The 20,969-nt window shown below is 42.6% G+C and overlaps 1 protein-coding gene across 1 annotated transcript; it reads left to right on the top strand.

Annotated features, from left to right (window-relative positions):
• Positions 1-171: 171 nt before the first annotated feature.
• On the top strand, positions 172-9,537 carry LOC111954476 (PH domain-containing protein DDB_G0274775). The gene is made up of 2 exons (XM_070435825.1): positions 172-402; positions 9,226-9,537. Exons 1-2 carry the CDS (start codon positions 235-237, stop codon positions 9,439-9,441), a joined length of 384 nt encoding a protein of 127 aa, XP_070291926.1. The 5' UTR covers positions 172-234; the 3' UTR covers positions 9,442-9,537.
• The last annotated feature ends 11,432 nt before the right edge of the window (positions 9,538-20,969 follow it).

Raw genomic sequence — 20,969 nt, 5'->3', positions numbered from 1 at the left:
ACTACTTCCGACTAGTGRGTAAACGCGACATTAACCCTCCCGTCCCCACTCATTCGGTAACAACACAACACAGGGCTTTCTGGGACTAAAAGTTCTAGTCTTTGTTCCGCGCGCCATCAGTTGATGGTGCGGCTGGACAAGAAGAACGACATTACCCACTAGGCTTTGGGTGTGTGACGCTCTTGAATTATAGGCTAATTTCTCAGCTATTTATCCCGTTATTCTCAAAGCTCTATGATGGCTGTAGTATCTGCGACCTCTAACGGCGCAGATGAAAACCCCGTTGAGATAAAAGAGGACAAAAAAGGATGGTTATCCAAGCGCACTCATTTTACGCACCGGTGGAAACGCGCATGGTTTCAGTTGAAAGAAACTCTACTGTTGTATGGTGAAAATGAAGAGGTAAGAAGACAACATTTAGTTTTCTAGGGAACTTGTCACGCAAGCTAGGACTAAATTGTTATTTAGGAGACAGCAATTTCGCCCCTATGTTTATGACAAAGCAGCAAATAATGTAGCTATGCAACCAAGCGTTACATTATAACTTTCAGCGGTGTCAGTGCAACATGTTCCCTTACTTCCTACAGTGTTGTCCTGTTACCATAGCAGCGGGCCGTTTACTGACGTCTACAGGAGCAAGGTGGCAAGGTCTCACTTAACTAGGTGTTTTGAACACTGTTAAAGGAATACAAAGTCAATTAAAAGTAGGCTATTGTTATTTAGTCTACATGTATGCTTGAAATGTCGAGACAGTAGGCTATATTGCATTTACTTTGGGATTTTATTACAAGGCAGCAAACTATGCCTAGGTCATAGTTATGTTCCAAATTGCACCCTATTCCCTTTGTAGTGTACTACTTTTGACCAGGACCCATAGGATGTAAACTATATTTTTATTACATTTTTATTTACCCTTTATTTAGCCAGGGAATCATGCTAAGACCATGGTCTTTTTTTGCAGTTGAGCCCTGCATGAACACATCAATTACACAATGCATATGTATATACACATAAATTACACTATACATATTTATATACACATCAATTACACTATACATATCTACACTACCGGTCAAAAGTTTTAGAACACCTACTCATTCAAGGGTTTTTCTTTATTTTTACTATTTTCTAAATTGTGGAATAATAGTGAAGCCATCAAAACTATGAAATAACACACATGGAATCATGTGGTAACCAAAAAAGTGTTAAACAAATCAAAATATATTTTATATTTGAGATTCTTCAAATAGCCACCTTTTGCCTTGATGACAGCTTTGCACACTCTTGGCATTCTCTCAACCAGCTTCATGAGGTAGTCTCATGGAATGCATTTCAATTAACAGGTGTGCCTTTCTTTCCTTCTTAATGCTTTGAGCCAATCAGTTGTGTTGTGACAAGGTAGGGGGGTATACAGAAGATAGCCCTATTTGGTAAAAGACCAAGTCCATATTATGGCAAGAACAGCTCAAATATGCAAAGAGAAATGACAGTCCATTATTACTTTAAGACATGAAGGCCAGTCAATACGGAAAATMTCAAGAACTTTGAACTCTGAATACAACAGGTGTAGACCTTACAGTGAAATGCTTACTTACGAGCCCCTAACCGACAGTGCAGTTTCAAAAAGTAATTTAAAAAAAGTAAGTAACTTTAATTAAAAGTAATTAAAGAGCAGCAGTAAAAAAAATATATATATATACAGGGGGGTGCCGGTACAGAGTCAATGTGCGGGGGTATCGGTTAGTTGAGGTAGTATGTACATGTAGGTAGAGTTAATTAAAGTGATTATGCATAGATGACAACAGAGAGTGGCAGTGGTGGGGGGGGGGGGCAATGCAAATAGTCTGGGTAGCCATTTGACTAGATGTTCAGGAGTCTTATGGCTTGGGGGTAGAAGCTGTTTAGAAGCCTCTTGGACCTAGACCTGGCGCTCCGGAACCACTTGCCGTGTGGTAGCAGAGAGAACAGTCTATGACTAGGGTGGCTGGAGTGCTTTGCCAATTTTTAGGGCCTTCCTCTGACACCGCCTGGTATAGAGATCCTGAGTGGCAGGAAGCTTGGCCCCAGTGGTGCACTGGGCTGTTCGCACTACCCTCTGTAGTGCCTTGTGGTGGGAGGCTGAGCAGTTGCCATACCAGGCAGTGATGCAACCAGTCAGGATGCTCTTGATGGTGCAGCTGTTGAACCTTTTGAGGATCTGAGGACCCATGCCAAATCTTTTCAGTCTCCTGAGGGGGAATAGGTTTTGTCGTGCCCTCTTCACGACTATGCTTGGTGTGCCATGTTAGTTTGTTGGTGATGTGGACACCAAGGACCTTGAAGCTCTCAACCTGCTCCACTGCAGCCCCGTCGATGAGAATGGGGGTGTGCATGGCCCTCTTTTTCCTCTAGTCCACAATCATCTCAGGCCTTCATGGTCGAATTGCTTCAAAGAATTGCTGCAAAGAAGAAACCACTACTAAAGGACACCAATAAGAAGAAGAGACTTGCTTCGGCCAAGAAACAGGAGAAATGGACATTAGACTTGTGGAAATTTGTCCTTTGGTCTGGAGTCCAAATTTTAGATTTTTGGTTCCAATCGCTGTGTCTTTGTGAGACGCGGTGTGGGTGAACGGATGATCTCTGCATGTGTATTTCCCACTGTAAAGCATGGAGGAGAAGGTATTATGGTATGGGGGTGCTTTGCTGTGATGTATTTATGACACTGTGATTTATTTAGAATTCAAGACACACTTAACCAGCATGGCTACCACAGCATTCTGCAGCGATACCCCATCCCATCTGGTTTGGGTTTAGTGGGACTATCATTTGTTTTTCAACAGGACAATGACCCAACACACCTCCAGACTGTGTAAGGGCTATTTTACAAAGAAGGATAGTGATGGAGTGCTGCAACAGATGACCTGGCCTCCACAATCCCCCGACCACAATCCCCCATTTGGGATGAGTCGGACTGCAGAGTGGGAACTCCTTCAAGACACCTGGAAAAGCATTTCAGGTGAATCTGGTTGAGAGAATGCCAAGAGTGTGCAAAGCTGTCATCAAGGCAAAGGATGGCTACTTGAAGAATCTCAAATCTCAAATATATTTTGATTTGTTAAACACTTTTTTGGTTACTACATGATTCCATATGTGTTATTTCATAGTTCATTATTCTACAATGTAGAAAATAGTAAAAAAACAACTTTTGACTGGTAGTGTATATACACATCAATTACACTACATATCTATATARACATCAATTACACTATACATATGTATATACACATCAATTACACTATACATATGTATATACACATCAATTACACTATACATATGTATATACACATCAATTACACAATACATGAAAAGCAAAACACAATCATACACATTCTTCAGTAAAAAGGCCCTCTAACATCTGCCTGAATTACCCGAAAGGCACCAACTCCATCAACTMTAAGGACTTTTGGAGATCATTCAACATGAGAGGCCAAAAAAACAAAAAGCAGATGTACCTACTCAGTGGTGATTGAAGGGATCTCCAGGGTTAGTCATCCCTGAGTCCAGGTCTGGTAACTTATATGTCTGAAGGTTAACAATGAGGTAAGTTCCAAGATGGCGTAGCAGTCGGACGTGTGTTTTTGTCTTGTCCCGTGTAAATAATAGTTTTCCTCGTTTTTTTCCGTTTATATTTTAATCTCACTTTCCATCTACGGACTGAATATACTCTCCTGCAACCCCCAACACCCAATGTGGTACGGATCTGCTATTTTTATACTTTAGAACCGGAACCCCCATCAGAAGCTAGCCAGCTAACTAACTACTAGCTAGTTATCAGTTAGTCACTGCTAGTGGTCTTTACCGTTAACTCGGACACCAGCCAGCCTCAGCTTGGTCAATACATGCCAGTCTGCACAGCGCGATATCAACCCAGAGAATATCGGACTGCTTTTTCTCTACCAAATCTCCAGATTACTACCGCAAGCTCTGACACCTTTACACCGGATCAGATAGCTAGCTGCAATCTGAGTGGCTACTCCTGGCTAACGTCTCTGTCCCGAAGCAAGCAACAGTTAGCCTTGAGCTAGTCGAGCTAGGCCAATCTCCCGTAGCCGAAGAGGTCCTCCGGCTAATTCTTGTGCTACAATACATATTTTGCCAATTGGCCTGGACCTTTTTTTGCCGACACAGAGCCCTGCCAATCCATCACAACTGGTCTAAATCAGCTACAAGCTAATTTAGCCATTTTTTGCCGCTGCTAGCAGCTTTTACCTTCTGCACAGACACCAGCCCTGTTATTAGCCTGGATATTACTCACCAATTTACCAGCATCGGACTGTCTCTCGACAACAACGCCGGTTCCTGCGTAATCCCTGACCACTACTTCTGATCCTCACAGCTAGCTTGCAGCTAGCGCAGCTAGCGCCACTGCCACGAAGCTAGCACCAGTTAGCAAACACAATTCTACAATTCACAACCTCTCTTTCGCCATCGCCATCCGGCTTGGATTCTCTGTCGACACGACCACGTCTGGTCTGCAGACGAATACCCCACCCGCTGTGCCCTCAACCGGCTTCCGTCTGAGCAGACCCCCTCCGTCTGAGCAGACCACCCCCCGGGCTACTAACTTTAAACGCCGCGTGCTAGCTTAGTGGAGGCCTCCCTGCTCCATCTACGCTGCCCCCTGGACACTATGATCACTTGGCTCATAGCTGATGCCTGCTTGACTGTCCATTAATTCACGGTACTCCATTCTGTTTATTTGTGTTTTTATCTGTCGGCTCTGTGCTTTAACTCAGGATCTGTGTGTAGTTTATCCGACCCTCTCTGCCTAGTCGTCGCCATTTTTACCTGTTGTTGCTGTGTTAGACTAGCACCCTGTTATTGCTGCTGTTATCTTACCTGTTGTTTTAGCTAGCTCTCCCAATCAAGACCTGCAATCACTTTATGCCTTATTGTATGTCTCTCTCAAATATCAATATGCCTTGCATACTGTTGTTCAGGCTAGTTATCATTATCATTGTTTTGGTTTTCAATGGACCCCGTGTTCCACTCTCCGTACCTCTGATACCTCCTTTGTCCCACCCCCCACACATGCGGGACCTCACCCATTGAGACCAGCATGTCCAGAGATACAACCTCTCTTATCATCACCCAGTCCTGGCTTGCCTCCGCTGTACCCGTGCCCCACCATACCCCTGTCTGCACTTATGCCCAGAATCTATTCTACCACGCCCATAAATCTGCTCCTTTTATTCTTTGTCCCCAACGCTCTAGGCGACCAGTTTTGATAGCCTTTAGCCGCACCCTCATCCTACTACTCCTCTGTTCCTCGGGTGATGTTGAGGTAAACCCAGGCCCTGCATGTCCCCAGTCACCCTCATTTGTTGACTTCTGTGATCGAAAAGCCTTGGCCTCATGCATGTCAACATCAGAAGCCTCCTCCCTAAGTTTGCCTTACTCACCGCTTTAGCACACTCTGCAACCCTGATGTCCTTGCCGTGTCCGAATCCTGGCTTAGGAAGGCCACCAAAAATTCTGGGATTTCCATACCCAACTATAACACTTTCCGTCAAGATAGAACTGCCAAAGGGGGAGGAGTTGCAATCTACTGCAGAGATAGCCTGCAAAGTTCTGTCATACTTTCCAGGTCTATGCCCAAACAGTTCGAACTTCTAATAAAAAATTAATCTCTCCAGAAATAAGTCTCTCACTGTTGCCGCCTGCTACCGACCCCCCTCAGCTCCCAGCTGTGCCCTGGACACCATCTGTGAATTGATCGCTCCCCATCTAGCTTCAGAGTTTGTTCTGTTAGGTGACCTAAACTGGGATATGCTTAACACCCCGGCAGTCCTACAATCCAAGCTTGATGCCCTCAATCTCACACAAATCATCAAGGAACCCACCAGGTACAACCCTAAATCCGTAAACATGGGCACCTAATAGACATTATCCTGACCAACCTGCCCTCCAAATACACCTCTCCTGTCTTTCAATCAAGATCTCAGCGATCACTGCCTCATTGCCTGTATCCCCCACGGTGTCCGCGGTCAAACGACCACCCCTCATCACTGTCAAACGCTCCCTAAAACACTTCTGCGAGCAGGCCTTTCTAATCGACCTGGCCCGGGTACCCTGGAAGGATATTGACCTCATCCCGTCAGTTGAGGATGCCTGGTCATTCTTTAAAAGTTACTTCCTCACCATATTAGACAAGCATGCTCCTTCAAAAAATGCAGAACCAAGAACAGATATAGCCTTGGTTCACTCCAGACCTGACTGCCCTCGACCAGCACAAAAACATCCTGTGGCGAACTGCAATAGCATCGAAGAGCCCCGCGATATGCAACTGTTCAGGGAAGTCAGGAACCAATACACGCAGTCAGTCAGGAAAGCAAAGGCCAGCTTTTTCAAGCAGAAATTTGCATCCTGTAGCTCTAACTCCAAAAAGTTCTGGGATACTGTAAAGTCCATGGAAAACAAGAGCACCTCCTCCCAGCTGCCCACTGCACTGAGGCTAGGTAACACGGTCACCACTGATAAGTCCGTGATAATCGAACTTCAACAAACATTTCTCAATGGCTGGCCATGCCTTTCCTCTGGCGACTCCAACCTTGGCCAACAGCCCCGCCCCCCCCGCTGCTACTCGCCCAAGCCTCCCAGCTTCTCCTTTACCCATATCCAGATAGCAGATGTTCTGAAAGAGCTGGAAAACCTGGACCCATACAAATCAGCTGGGCTTGACAATCTGGACCCCCTATTTCTGAAACTGTCCGCCGCCATTGTCGCACCCCCATTACCAGCCTGTTCAACCTCTCCTTCGTTCATCTGAGATCCCCAAGGATTGGAAAGCTGCCGCGGTCATCCCCCTCTTCAAAGGGGGAGACACCCTGGACCCAAACTGTTACAGACCTATATCCATCCTGCCCTGCCTATCTAAGGTCTTCGAAAGCCAAGTCAACAAACAGATCACTGACCATCTCGAATCCCACCGTACCTTCTCCGCTGTGCAATCCGGTTTCCGAGCCGGTCACGGTGCACCTCAGCACGCTCAAGGTACTAAACGATATCATAACCGCCATCGATAAAAGACATTACTGTGCAGCCGTCTTCATCGACCTGGCCAGGCTTTCGACTCTGTCAATCACCATATTCTTATCGCAGACTCAGTAGCCTCGGTTTTTCTAATGACTGCCTTGCCTGGTTCACCAACTACTTTGCAGACAGAGTTCAGTGTGTCAAATCGGAGGGCATGTTGTCCGTCTCTGGCAGTCTCTATGGGGGTACCACAGGGTTCAATTTTCGGGCCGACTCTTTTCTCTACTAAATCAATGATGTTCTGCTCTGCTGCGGGCGATTCCCTGATCCACCTCTACGCACGACACCATTCTATATACTTCCGGCCCTTCCTTGGACACTGTGCTATCTAACCTCCAAACGAGCTTCAATGCCATACAACACTCCTTTCGTGGCTCTCAACTGCTCTTAAACGCTAGTAAAACCAAATGCATGCTTTTCAACCGTTCGCTGCCTGCACCCGCACGCCCGACTAGCATCACCACCCTGGACGGTTCCGACCTAGAATATGTGGACATCTATAAGTACCTAGGTGTCTGGCTAGACTGCAAACTCTCCTTCCAGACTCATATCAAACACTCCAATCCAAATCAAATCAAGAATCGGCTTTCTATTCCGCAACAAAGCCTCCTTCACTCACGCCGCCAAACTTACCCTAGTAAAACTGACTATCCTACCGATCCTCGACTTCGGCGATGTCATCTACAAAAATGATTCCAATACTCTACTCAGCAAACTGGATGCAGTTTATCACAGTGCCATTCGTTTTGTTACTAAAGCACCTTATACGACCCACCACTGCGACCTGTATGCCCTAGTCGGCTGGCCTCGCTACATGTTCGTCGTCAGACCCACTGGCTCCAGGTCATCTACAAGGCTATGCTAGGTAAAGTGCCGCCTTATCTCAGTTCACTGGTCACGATGGCTACACCCACCCGCAGCACGCGCTCCAGCAGGTGTATCTCACTGATCATCCCTAAAGCCAAAACCTCATTTGGACGCCTTTCCTTCCAGTTCTCTGCTGCCTGCGACTGGAACGAATTGCAAAAATCTCTGAAGTTGGAGACTTTTATCTCCCTCAACAACTTTAAAAATATGCTATCCGAGCAGCTAACCGATCGCTGCAGCTGTACATAGTCCATCTGTAAACTACCCACCCAATTTACCTACCTCACCCCCCATACTGCTTTTATTTATTTACTTTTCTGCTCTTTTGCACACCAGTATCTCTTCTTGCACATGATCATCTGATGATTTATCACTCCAGTGTTAATCTGCTAATTGTAATTATTCGATTTATTGCCTACCTCATGCCTTTTGCACACATTGTATATAGATTCTCTTTTTTTTCTACCATGTTATTGACTTGTTTATTGTTTACTCCATGTGTAACTCTGTGTTTGTCTGTTCACACTGCTATGCTTTATCTTGGCCAGGTCGCAGTTGCAAATGAGAACTTGTTCTCAACTAGCCTACCTGGTTAAATAAAGGTGAAATAAAAAAATAAAATAAAAAATAAAAAAGGTTATGGCAGAAGTTTATGCAAGAGGGCTTTGTAGACAAAAAGAGTACAATGCATCGATCTATGAGACTTCAAGGAGGGCCAGCCTACTTTCTGATACAAAATGCAAGGATGTGTACAGAACTTATCCCCCGTAATAAAGCGCAATGCGCTATGATAAACTGCATCCAATAGCTTCAATACAGTGGCGGCTGCATTCATATAAACAATATTGCCATAGTCAATAACCAGAATGAATGTTGACTGAATGAGTTGTTTTCTGCCATTTAACTAAAGACAGGACCTGTTCCTATAGAAGAAGACTATTTTCATTCTTAATTTGTTAACTAACTCATCCACATACTTTTGGAAAGATAGCTTTTCGACAATCCAGATGCCCAGATATTTATAAGCGGGACATGGTCAATGAGGGCACCATCCAAAGTATGCATGCATAAATCATCAGATACATTTTTACATGATTTGGAAAATAACATATACTTAGTTTTACTTCCATGAAGTACCAATTTCAGTTCACCAAAGGCTTTCTGCAGCCAATATAGGGAATAGGGTGCCGATAGGAACGCACAATATATAGGGAATAGGGTGCCAATTGGGAAGCACAGCATATATGCCATCTAAAACAACATCACTTCTCCTTCATCCAGAAGCTTCTGAAGCCCATCAACCTGGTTGGGGCAGTGGTAGAGGTTGTTGAAGGAGGCGACGGATCATTCGAATGGACTATTACTCCTAAGGACAGGAAGCGGACCTTCTTCCTCCGGGCTGGCACCATAGCAGAACAGCAGGGATGGATGGAGGCTATATGTGAAGCACAGCTGAGCTCCAGGGACCATGCTACTAATGCATGTGTGGTGCAATAGATTATCACTTATTGGATTTTACATACCCTGAACAAAAATATAAAAGCAACATGTAAAGTGTTTCATGAGCTGAAATAAAAGACCCCAGAAATGTTCCATACGCACAAAAAGCTTATTTCTCTAAAATGTTGTGCATACATTTGTTTACATCCCTGTTAGTGAGCATTTCTCCTTTGCCAAGATAATCCATCCACCTGACAGGTGTGGCATATCAAGAAGCTGATTAAACAGCATGGTCATTACACAGGTGCACCTTGTGCTGGGGAATAAAAGGCCACTCTAAAATGTGTCGTTTTGTCACACAACACAATGCCACAGATGTCTCAACTATTGAGGGAGCATGCAGTTGGCATGCTGGCTGCAGGAATGTCCACCAGAGTTGTCGCACTGCATGAGGCAAATGGTGTTTTTCCGATCCACTCCTCTACCTTTTCTTAAGCTATCTGTCACCAACAAATTCATATCTATATTCCCACTCATGTGAAATCCATATATTAGGGCTTAATTCAGTTATTTAAATTGACTGATTTCCTTATAAGAACTGTGACTCAGTAAAATCTTTGAAATTGTTGCATGTTGTGTTTATGCACTACATGACCAAAATAATGTGTATACCTGTTCGTTGAACATCTCATTCCAAAATCATGGGCATTAATATGGAGTTGCTACCCCCTTTGCTGCTATAACAGCCTCCACTGTTCTGGGAAGGCTTTCCACTAGATGTTGCTGCAGGGACTTGCTTCCATTCAGCCACAAGAGCATTAGTGAGGTCGGGCACTGATGTTGGGCGATTAGGCCTGGCTCGCAGTCGGAATTCCAATTCATCCCAAAGGTGTTCGATGGGGTTAAGGTCAGGGCTCTGTGCAGGCCAGTCAAGTTCATCCACACCGATCTTGGCAAACCGTTTCTTTATGGACCTCGCTTGGTGCACGAGGGCATTGTTATGCTGAAACAGGAAAGGGCCTTCCCCAAACTGGTGCCACAAAGTTTGATGCACAGAATCGTCTAGAATGTAATTGTATGCTGTAGAATTAAGATTTCTCTTCACTGGAACTAAGGGGCCTAGCCCGAACCATGAAAAACAGCCTCAGACCATTAATCCTCCTCCACCAAACTTTACAGTTGGCACTATGCACTGGGGCAGGTAGCGTTCTCCTTGCATCCACCAAACCCTGATTRGTCTGTTGGACTGCCAGATGGTGAAGTGTGATTACTCGGCCATGGAAACCCATTTCATGAAGCTCCCGACCAACAGTTTTTGTGCTCACGTTGCTTTCAGAGGCAGTTTGGAACTCGGTAGTGAGCATTGCAACCGAAGACAGACGATTTTTAAGTGTTACACGCTTCAGCACTTGCCAGTCCCGTTCTGTGAGCTTGTGTGGCCTATCACTTCGCAGCTGAGCCGTTGTTGCTCCTAGACGGCAGCTCTAGCAGGGCAGAAATTTGACAAACTTTACTTTTGGAAAGGTGGTATCCTGTGATGGTGCCACGTTGAAAGTCACTGAGCTCTTCAGTAAGGCCATTCTACTGGCAATGTTTGTCTATGGAGATTGCATGGCTGTGTGCTCGATTTTATACACCGGTCAGCAACGGGTGTGGCTGAAATAGCCGAATCCACTAATTTGAAGGGGTGTCCACATACTTTTGTATATATAGTGTATTTTTGTTCAGTATAGATTGTTTTATACTTTTATACTCATGTAGGCCTACTGCACTGTGGCAAGGTGGGATTTGTATGTGTTAATYTTTTGGCAATAGGAGGCATGGCATTAATAGGATTTTAATTGTTTTACTTTATAGGTCATGCCCTTAGTCTTGCATATAATCAGTGCTGCTAAAATAACCTGAATATTTTTTTTCACTATTTCACTTTTCAATCGTATTTTCTTTCAGTTTAATGCTATTCTTTAGAGAGCAATGCTTTTCAACTAGACATTGGTAGGAAATCGACTTTTGCAGGACCTATGCTTTTCATGCTACAAGGAAAAAAAACAGTAGCCTATATAATTATTTGTGGTTCGACTCTCCAGTAGAACCGTTTCCTGTGCTACGTGTATAATACATCATTGTTCCGACCTCCACCTTCTCTATCTTCATCTACATACAGCAGAGCCACTGGACCTGGCAACAATGTATTGTAAATATTGGCAGTTAGTTGCCTTGGTATAATTCCCTTTTACAGTTATTCTGATCCTAAAAGATTGGCCTAATAGGTGAGTGTGAGTGTGCGTGTTCGCGTGCATGAGTTTTATGGAGTAGAAATGGAAAGACCTTTTAACAGGAAACACATTAGTTAGAGGTTAAAGATTAAATGAAGGAAAGAGACGACTGACAAGTAGGTGGTACAACATAATGAAACTGGATCTGACAGCATGTAGAAAGAAAAATACAGATTGGTGCCAAACCTCAGGTTCATTTGGAAAATGAAGGAAGGTCATATCTACATGGATGTTCCTCTTATAGTCCAGTTGTCCTCCACCTTGGTGCCAGACCCAGACCACCCTCTGAGAGGCATTTTTTGCATCCCCAAATGGCACCCTATTCCCTGTATAGTGGTCAAAAGTAGTGCACTATATAGAGAATAGGGTGCCATTTGGGACGTAACATTGATTACCRAGGTTATGCACACTCATCCAAACATGCTGACAGAGAGGGAGAGGGAGAAATAGTGTTTTAGACCTAAGTTTCATCGTCAGCAGAAAAATAAGTTGACTGTCAAGACTAATTAATGTTATGTTTAACAGCAAGTCTTGATATGCCAACGTTTTCTAGTATGAGTCATTCACACATTTCTAAAGAAAAACACAGAGCTCTGTGTCAGACATCCAGTTCAACAAAGTATGTTGAAACTTCGGCTCCAGACTCAGTGTGAGATGCTGCTTACCAAATGGCACCCTATTCCCTATATAGTGCACTACTTTTGACCAAGGCCTATAAGGATCTGGTCAAAAGTAGGGCACTTTGCCGGGGAATAGGGTGCCATTTGGGATGCAACCAGTGTCTCAGACAGGTTATGTACAGTAACAAGCCTTAAAGCCAGACTCCCAAATAAAACATAACTTTTTTCTGGTTTTACGTATCTCAAAATGTATAGATGAAAGAGGAATTTGCCATTTGGATCACTTCAAAATTATTCAAAGGAAGGTTTTACAAGTTATAAGTACAGTCTTTATGTAGTGTTGTGGTATCTCGTCGTGATGTGTGTTTTGACCTATATTTTTATTTGTAATCCCAGCCCCCGTCCCCGCAGGAGGCATTTTGCATTTTGGTAGGCCGTCATTGTAAATAAGAATGTGTTCTTAACTTACTTGTCTAGTTAAATAAAGGTTAAATTAAACAAAAATAAAAGCAGCTTTGTTTAGAAATTGCAGGTGGGATTTCTCCAGGTAATTACGCTTATTGATCATTTATCTCACACACGTTCTATCTGTCCCTCTGATCATTCCAAGAGTACAGCAACACATTTAACAGTACTTATACTACATGACCAAAAGTATGTGGACACCTGCTTGTCGAACATCTCATTCCAAAATCATGGGCATTAATATGGATTTTCTCCCCCCTTTGCTGCAATAATAGCCTCCACTCCTCTGGGAGGTAAATCTCCACCTTAACTCAGCTCACTGGTCACCATAGCAACACCCATCCGTAGCATGCACTCCAGCAGGTATATTCACTGGTCATCCCCAAAGCCAACACCTCCTTTGGCCGCCTTTCCTTCCAGTTCTCTGCTGCCAATGACTGGAACGAATTGCAAAAATCCCTGAAGTTGGAGACTTATATCTCCCTCACTAACAGTAAGCATCAGCTGTCAGAGCAGCTTACCGATTGCTGCAGCTGTACACAGCCCATCTGTAAATAGCCCATCCAACTAAATACCTACCCCATCCCTATATTTGTTTTTCTGTTCTTTTGCACACCGGTATTTCTACCTGCACATCCTCATCTGCACATATATCACTCCAGTGTAAATTGCTCAATTGTAATTACTTCGCCACTATTGGCCTATTTATTGCCTTACCTCCTTACTTCATTTGCACACACTTTATGCAGATTTTTCTATTGTGTTATTGACTGTACAATTGTTTATCCCATGTGTAAGTCTGTGTTGTTTTTGTAGCACTGCTTTGCTTTATCTTGGCCAGGTCGCAGTTGTAAATGAGAACTTTTTCTCAACTGGCCTACCTGGTTAAATAAAGGTGAAATAAATAAAAATAAAAAGGCTTTCCACTAGATGTTGGAACATTGCTGCGGGGACTTGCTTCCATTCAGCCACAAGAGCATTAGTGAGGTCGGACACTGATGTTGGGCGATTAGGCCTGGCTTGCAGTCGACGTTCCAATTCATCCCAAAGGTGTTCAATTGGGTTGAGGTCAGGGCTCTGTGCAAGCCAGTCAAGTTCATCCACACCGATCTTGACAAACCATTTCTGTATGGACCTCATTTTATGCACAGATGCATTGTAATGATAAAACAGGAAAGAGCCTTCCCCAAACTGTTGCCACAAAGTTGGAAGCACAGAATTGTCTAGAAGGTCATTGTATACTGTAGTGTTAAGATTTCCCTTTAAGGGGCCTAGCCCGAACCACGAAAAACAGCCTCAGACCATTATTCATCCTCCACCAAACTTTACAGTTGGCACTATGCATTGGGGCATTTAGCGTTCTCCTGGCATCCGCCAAAACCTGATTTGTCTGTCTGACTGCCAGATGGTGAAGCATGATTCATCACTCCAGAGAACGCATTTCCACTGCTCCAGAGTCCAGTGGCGGCAAGCTTTACACCACTCCAGCCAACGCTTGGCATTGTGCATGGTGATCTTAGGTTTGTGTGCTTGGCATTTCGCATTGTGATCTTAGGCTTGTGTGCGGCTACTCGGCCATAGAAACACATTTCATGAAGCTCCCGACCAACAGTTTTTGTGCTGATGATGTTTCCAGAGGCAGTTTGGAACTTGGTAGTAGAGTGTTGCAACCGCAGACAGACGTCTTACGCACTTCAGCACTCGGCAGTCCCATTCTGTGAGCTTGTGTGGCTGAGCCGTTGTTGCTCTTAGACATTTCCACTTCACAATAACATCACTTATAGTTGACCAGGTAAGCTCTAGCAGGGCAGAAATTTGAAGGTGGCATCATATGATGGTGCCATGTTGAAAGTATGATGGTGCCATGTTGATGGTGCCATGCTGTGTGCTCGATTGTATACACCTATCAGCAACGGGTGTGYCTGAAATAGCCGAATCCACTCATTTGAATAGGTGTCCACAAACTTTTGGACATGTAGTGTATCTAGCTATATCCCTCTCAATACAAACGAGACACATAAATGAGAGTTGAGTGATACAGAATAAATGTGTAATTTAGCTGACTTAATGCATGTCGTATTGGCTCCTGGCTGTCAGTCCGTCTGATTTGAAAACACTGCTGGGTCTGTCATTACAAAGTTGCTTTGATGTTGCTAGCGTGAGCTATGAATGAAAACTGGAATTGTGGGCGATTTTCATTCAGCAAACGATTGAGAATATTTTCCTAATGCAGTACTTGCTAGTTTGACCATATTTKTTCATTCTCAGCACCACCAGTGCCAGCAACATGCTGAAGAATATGGATAATAATCACAAAAGCCAGCTCTGTCTACTGGTGAGTGAAGCAACATAGCTAGCAAACTTTGCAGGAGGTTCTAGCTGGCTAATTGTTTTCCTCTTGGATGTGTAGTTTACTATTGCAACCTTTTGATGGCGAATTTATTCAACCCTATAGTTGCTAAGGGTCTACTTTTCCTGGCATGTTTGCACTGCAAGAGATCAAGCGGATAGATGGCCTATATTGTGGAACTTTGTAAATTATATGTAAGTGAGAATTCCATTTTACTGTATTCATAGCTGACTCTACTTGTACATTTTTATACAGTAAAGTAACCTTCAGTACATGCTAGTTGTAGGCTACAATCAAATGAGAACACCAGCTGTCAGATGCTGACTGATGCTGGCTGCCTGGTCTCAGAGCATTTCATATTATTCTGAATGTAAATCCGAGACACTTAATTTAGTATAATATGTTACGTTTTGTATGGTATGTATTAATTTGTGGATGTCCATCATCCATTTCGTATGATATGTTACAAATTACAATTCGTATGATATGTTATGAATTAGCAAAGTGTATGATATGTTCCGAATTCTAATTTGTTGTGGCTAATGTTAGCTAGCTGGCTAACGTTAGCTATGCTAGGTGTTAAGGTTAGGTTTAGGAGTTAGGTTAAAGGGTTAATGTTAGGGTTAGAGTTAGGGGAAGGATTTAGATAAAAGGGTTAAGGTTAGGGGAAGGCTTAGCTAACATGGTAAGTAGTTGCAAAGTAGCTAAAAATTAGTACGTAGTTGAAAAGTTGCTAATTAGCTAAAGTTGTCCCTGATGAGATTTGAACACACAACCTTTGGGTTGCTATACATTTGCATTATTCACCCACCCATCCACACCAACCAACCGCTCTCCTTTCATTTTTGCCCTAAGTAACCTTCTGTATTATGTAAACGTAACATAGCATACTAATATGAGTGTGTCGGATTTACATTTACTATGTTACGTCTAGTCTATGAGACCAGGCTGGATCGAAGGGTGGCACTAGAGAAGTCTTAGATAGAGCATGTTGTGATGTCTTTCTTGCCTGTTGTTTTTTTTAAACATTATGTCTTGCCTGGGTTTGTTTTGTCGCCCCGACAGTTTGATATTTCGCAATCACAAACGATGACCAATGCTCAAGGCAGAACAAGAATGCATCAGTCACACAGGAAGTCTCATCTGAACACAGGACGTCTAGAGATACACTGCAAGCGAAAAGCGTACTGCACTGAAAGAAACAGGTGTTACAAAGGCACTGACGGAGATTGTACTGTATATTGTGGAGGCACGCCAAGTCAAGGACCAAAAAGAAAACCTTTTGTGACATTGCCGGTTCATTATCACACATATACAGTACAAAATATCATATTATTGTTTATGCAATAAATTGTACACGCACGCGTGCACACACACTCTTGTTAAAGAGAATATCTATTTTTCTTCTCTGTGTAGCTCTCATAAAGCACATGGTTTCCCACTCCTAACAACAAAACCAACTGAAGGACAAACTGCTGCATTGATCAACCTGAGCGCCGTGCCCTTGTAACGCCGATACATTTTCCTGGCCCACAGTGAATTTCCTCCAAACAAATTATTATTTTGTTATATTAGTCTTGGCCTGTGGAAAACTACAGAATAGAAAAACCTTGGGACACAAGCGTGTCAAGCATAGAAAGGAAAATATTGTTCAGAACAAGTTTATATTTCGGCAGAGGAGGGCTTACTTGTCAATGTCTGAACAAGTTCTACATTGCATTCATTAATGAATAACCAAGTAATCCTGCATATATAGTACAAGTCTGTATTGCGAGCCTAATGTTAGTCATGGATTAGTCTGTGCATAGCGATCCTATTATATTGTATTCTGTATGTATGTAATTATATTACTCGGAGCCTCAATGAACAAGCTCACCGACAGATTCACGTAAAGAACGTGCTTGTTCCAAATAGCCAATCTGAGCAAGTTAGCTATGGAGATAATGTAAATACCAACAACAACAAAAMATTTGGTACATGTATATTGGGGGAGTTAGTATTGACTTCCCTGTCAAGTGTTCTCCAACTAAAAGTCAAGTACAGATGTGTAACGAGTGCGCTGAGAGTCGGGAAGCAAGTTCAGGGAGTGAGTGTTAAAAAAAACACGAAACTTGAAACACAAACAACGCACCGACATGAAAACAGAGTCAATAACACCCGAGGAAAAACCAAAGGCAGTGACAGATATAGCAAGCAAGGATAAGCAAGGAGGTGATGGAGTGTCATGAGGCGCAGGTGCGCGAGACGATGGTGACAGGTGTGCGGGATAATCAGCAGCTTGATGACCTAGAGGCCGGTGAGGGTGTATACGTGACAACCTTTGGGTTGCTAGATGTTCGCATTGTACACCTGCTGCAGGAGAACCTTCCTGCAATGCAGTACGTTTAAAACGTGTAGTGTATTTGAGGTTAAAAAAGGCTTCAGAAGTTTGTTTATGCAATAAATTGTACACGCACGCACACACTCTTGTTAAAGAGAATATCTATTTTTCTTCTCTGTGTAGCTCTCATAAAGCACATGGTTTTCCACTCCTAACAACAAAACCAACTGAAGCACAAACTGCTGCATTGATCAACCTGAGCGCCGTGCCTTGTAACACCGACTCAAATTAAAATCCTACAGCTGTTACTACCCAATGGGCACAGACATAATTTCCGACACACTATGACAGTTTATTGTGAAATAGACACACATTTTTTGACAGTCCTCCGAAAAAGCCCACTTTTTCATGTATATTACACGATTTTCATCATTACGCATTTTGTGTGTATTACATGATTTTCTTTCTTCATAACTAATTTTGGTACATTACACGAATTCCAATTTGTTGTGGCTAACGTTAGCTAGGCTAGGTGTTAAGGTTGGGGTTAGGTTTAGGTTTAGGTTTAGGGCTTAAGGTTGGGGCTAGTTAACATGCTAGCTAAGAAGTGAAATGGTTAGGTTTATGAGTTATGTTATAGTGAAGTGTTAGCTGACATGCTAAGTAGTTGCAAAGTAGCTAAAAAACTAGTAAGTAGTTACAAAGTAGCTGATTAGCGAAAATACTAGTTGTCCGTGACGAGATTCAAACACACAACCTTTGGGTTGCTAGACGTTCGCATTGTACACCCACCCATACTCCCCTACGAACCTCCCTTGTTTCTGTCATGTTAAGTAACCTACTGTCTTTATCTGTGATTGAAATGCACTGTATAGAAAATTGTGTACTGCACATGAAAAAATTGACTTCGTGTCTATTTCACAATAATCTGTGAAACTGAGTTGATCAATTCAAAGCGTATTACAGGTTGGTTCAAGGTAACTCCATTGAAATTACGTGGAAACAACATTGATTTAACCCAAGTGGGCCCAGTGGGTAGTAGGCTAGTCTACATACAGTAGCAGAAGACAACCAACTTCCTGTTGTCAGAAGAGGGCAGTCTTTCCTTAAATAAAACTTTTACTTCTCATGATGTTTTACAGGTTGTGGATTGTATTGCCAGACAAATGAATGCTACGATGTTTCTAGATATAAGTGACAAAGCCTGTCATTTATCCAGTCACCCCCAAAAAGTATTATGAACTTATTCATTAAATTAAACATGACACCCACCAACAATAAATTGTGTTGTTGTTCATTTACACCCTTGTCATCTAAAAAGTATTATCATAACCCATGTAACCCAAAGTCCCCATAAAACCCTTAAAAGTCCTGTCCCCGCATGTCTTGTGTGATATCACTGCCCCCACATCAATGTTGCCCGCACTCTTCCCATGGGAAACTTTTGGGACCTAAAAAAGTCTCATCAGGCAACACCCAACACATGAATAGATGGTTTAAGACTTATATGACGAGGCTAATTAGAGACCACTAGATCAAACTGTTGTGTGAGAATCTGTCCTGCGAAAGTTTGAGATACATTTCTAACATTTACATTACATTTAAGTCATTTAGCAGACGCTCTTATCCAGAGCGACTTACAAATAACACGTCACATGTTGTTCATAATAGTAGGTTAGGTTAGTGCACTGTATTATTGTCACAGAAACCTGTTGATTCATGAAGTTTCACAATAAACGTCGCTATTTGCCTGCAATAGACTCTAGTAGAATTGATATATGTAACGGTTTTAGTTGAATAGGGTTGATGACCTGAACTGTAATCGGATACTCCCGCCCCTTCTCAGGTTTGCGCCGCTCCACTGTAAACTTGTTGTTTCCCCACATGCGATCGGTCTGTCATCCGGGCTGTAGCGGGAGAGGCGTGCGTGATAGGACTATGTCCATGTCATTTCGCCGTAGTTACATGTCTATTATGCCTACTATGTGGAAATACTGATTTTTCATCAAAGCTAACCTAAAAGACAAAGAAAAAAAAGCCGGTTCAATTTTAGAGAGCACCATTTCAAAGATGGATCCCATAACAAAGTGGACTTCTAAACAAGTTGTAGATTGGATAAGAGGTGAGTTGATTAGCCTTCCTAATTCTAACATACACTGTTACCATTATATTAGCCTAATGTGTAATACATTTTTTGAATAGCCTATGTTTGTTTCACTTTAGCTATATAATTCGTTATTCGGCTATTGCAAAGTTAATTGCCTGTTAATTAATTAATTGTCAAACTTTCTGCTTTAATTATGTTTTTTTCTCTCAGGATTGTTGGGAAGGGCCGTAAGTAAGCGTATCAATGTTAGTCTACACCTGTTGTTGACGAAGGATGTTACAAATACAATTTGATTTGATTTGATTTTCATTGGTTTTAGTTACCAACGACGTACAATTCAAAATTGCCCGGTATTGAGAATGTTGAGTGAGAATGAGTGAATAACAGTGTTACAAATAGCAACAAAAGTTGCATTTGACGATAGGTATCTATTAGAAGCATCCTAGGTGTCGTATTAATACTTTGTAACATAGTGTTTTAGTGCTTGTTTGGGCAGCTATTAAGTCTCATCTTTAAAGCCATTTTAAAATTACATTTGATGATGAAAGGAAATTGTGTGCCAACGGGGAGAAGGGTTTATGTTTACTTTAACGTACATGTGCTCACTATATGCTTTTGACAACCAAAGCTCAACTGTCACCTTCTATGAACCCACTGGTAGGCTACCTTAAAAGGGTCAATCTGCAGTTTCTACATCAAWTTTTTTTAAACTTAGAAATMAATMATATATACCCATTGATTCTTGAAGAATATAACTCTGGAATGCATCATGAGCTTAGTTCAACCCCATCAGAACCTAACATATAAGCTTGTTTTACTCCAATGGTTGTAAACATTGTAAGTCTAAACAAACACTGTATAGCCGCAAAACATGCCTAAAACTATAATTTTGATATCATGGATGGCTAGTCCTTGCATCCATAGCTCTGGCTATGAATTTGAGAGTGGTTAGTTTCTCTAGCCCCATCCCTCAGCTTTTTACCGAAACAGGGGTGGAGGGTACTTTGTTATTGTTTCAACTGCATATTGCCCCTTTCATCTAAATCAGCAAATTTAATTTCCTATTATGCTTTACAAAATCCATGTCCACAATTGACTCCTTTGAATAGTGTGCCTAAATAACCATGGCAGTGGATTTCAGGCATTATGAACCCCTACTCCTATCCTGTCACATATGACAAAAGAAATTCCTAAAATTCCTAATGCATCACCATGCYGAGTGGATTCTATTGTGGGCTGCACAGTTCTCCCTTCTGTTGGTGATCACTAAACCTATGGAGGCAGGGTGACATCTTAGTGTGAAAGTCAGAGGCAAACTTCTATTGCCTTCAATATAACTCTGAATGTATCTATTCTAATGCCTTGAATTCAACTGTGTTGATTCCAATGGAATGGTGTGGGAAACTGCCTTTAGGTGATGCCCCAGCAACACTGAACCAGGGAAAGC

The sequence above is a fragment of the Salvelinus sp. IW2-2015 genome, linkage group LG28 (genome assembly GCF_002910315.2).
Source record: "Salvelinus sp. IW2-2015 linkage group LG28, ASM291031v2, whole genome shotgun sequence".
NCBI classification, from domain to species: Eukaryota; Metazoa; Chordata; class Actinopteri; order Salmoniformes; family Salmonidae; genus Salvelinus; species Salvelinus sp. IW2-2015.
This window is presented reverse-complemented; position numbering and strand designations above follow the sequence as displayed.

Coding starts and splice junctions, on each gene's coding strand:
- LOC111954476 (XM_070435825.1), top strand. CDS start 235: ATGATGGCTGTAGTATCTGCGACCTCTAACGGCGCAGATGAAAACCCC. Junction 403..9,225: donor TGTATGGTGAAAATGAAGAG/GTAAGAAGACAA, acceptor TCCTTCATCCAG/AAGCTTCTGAAGCCCATCAA.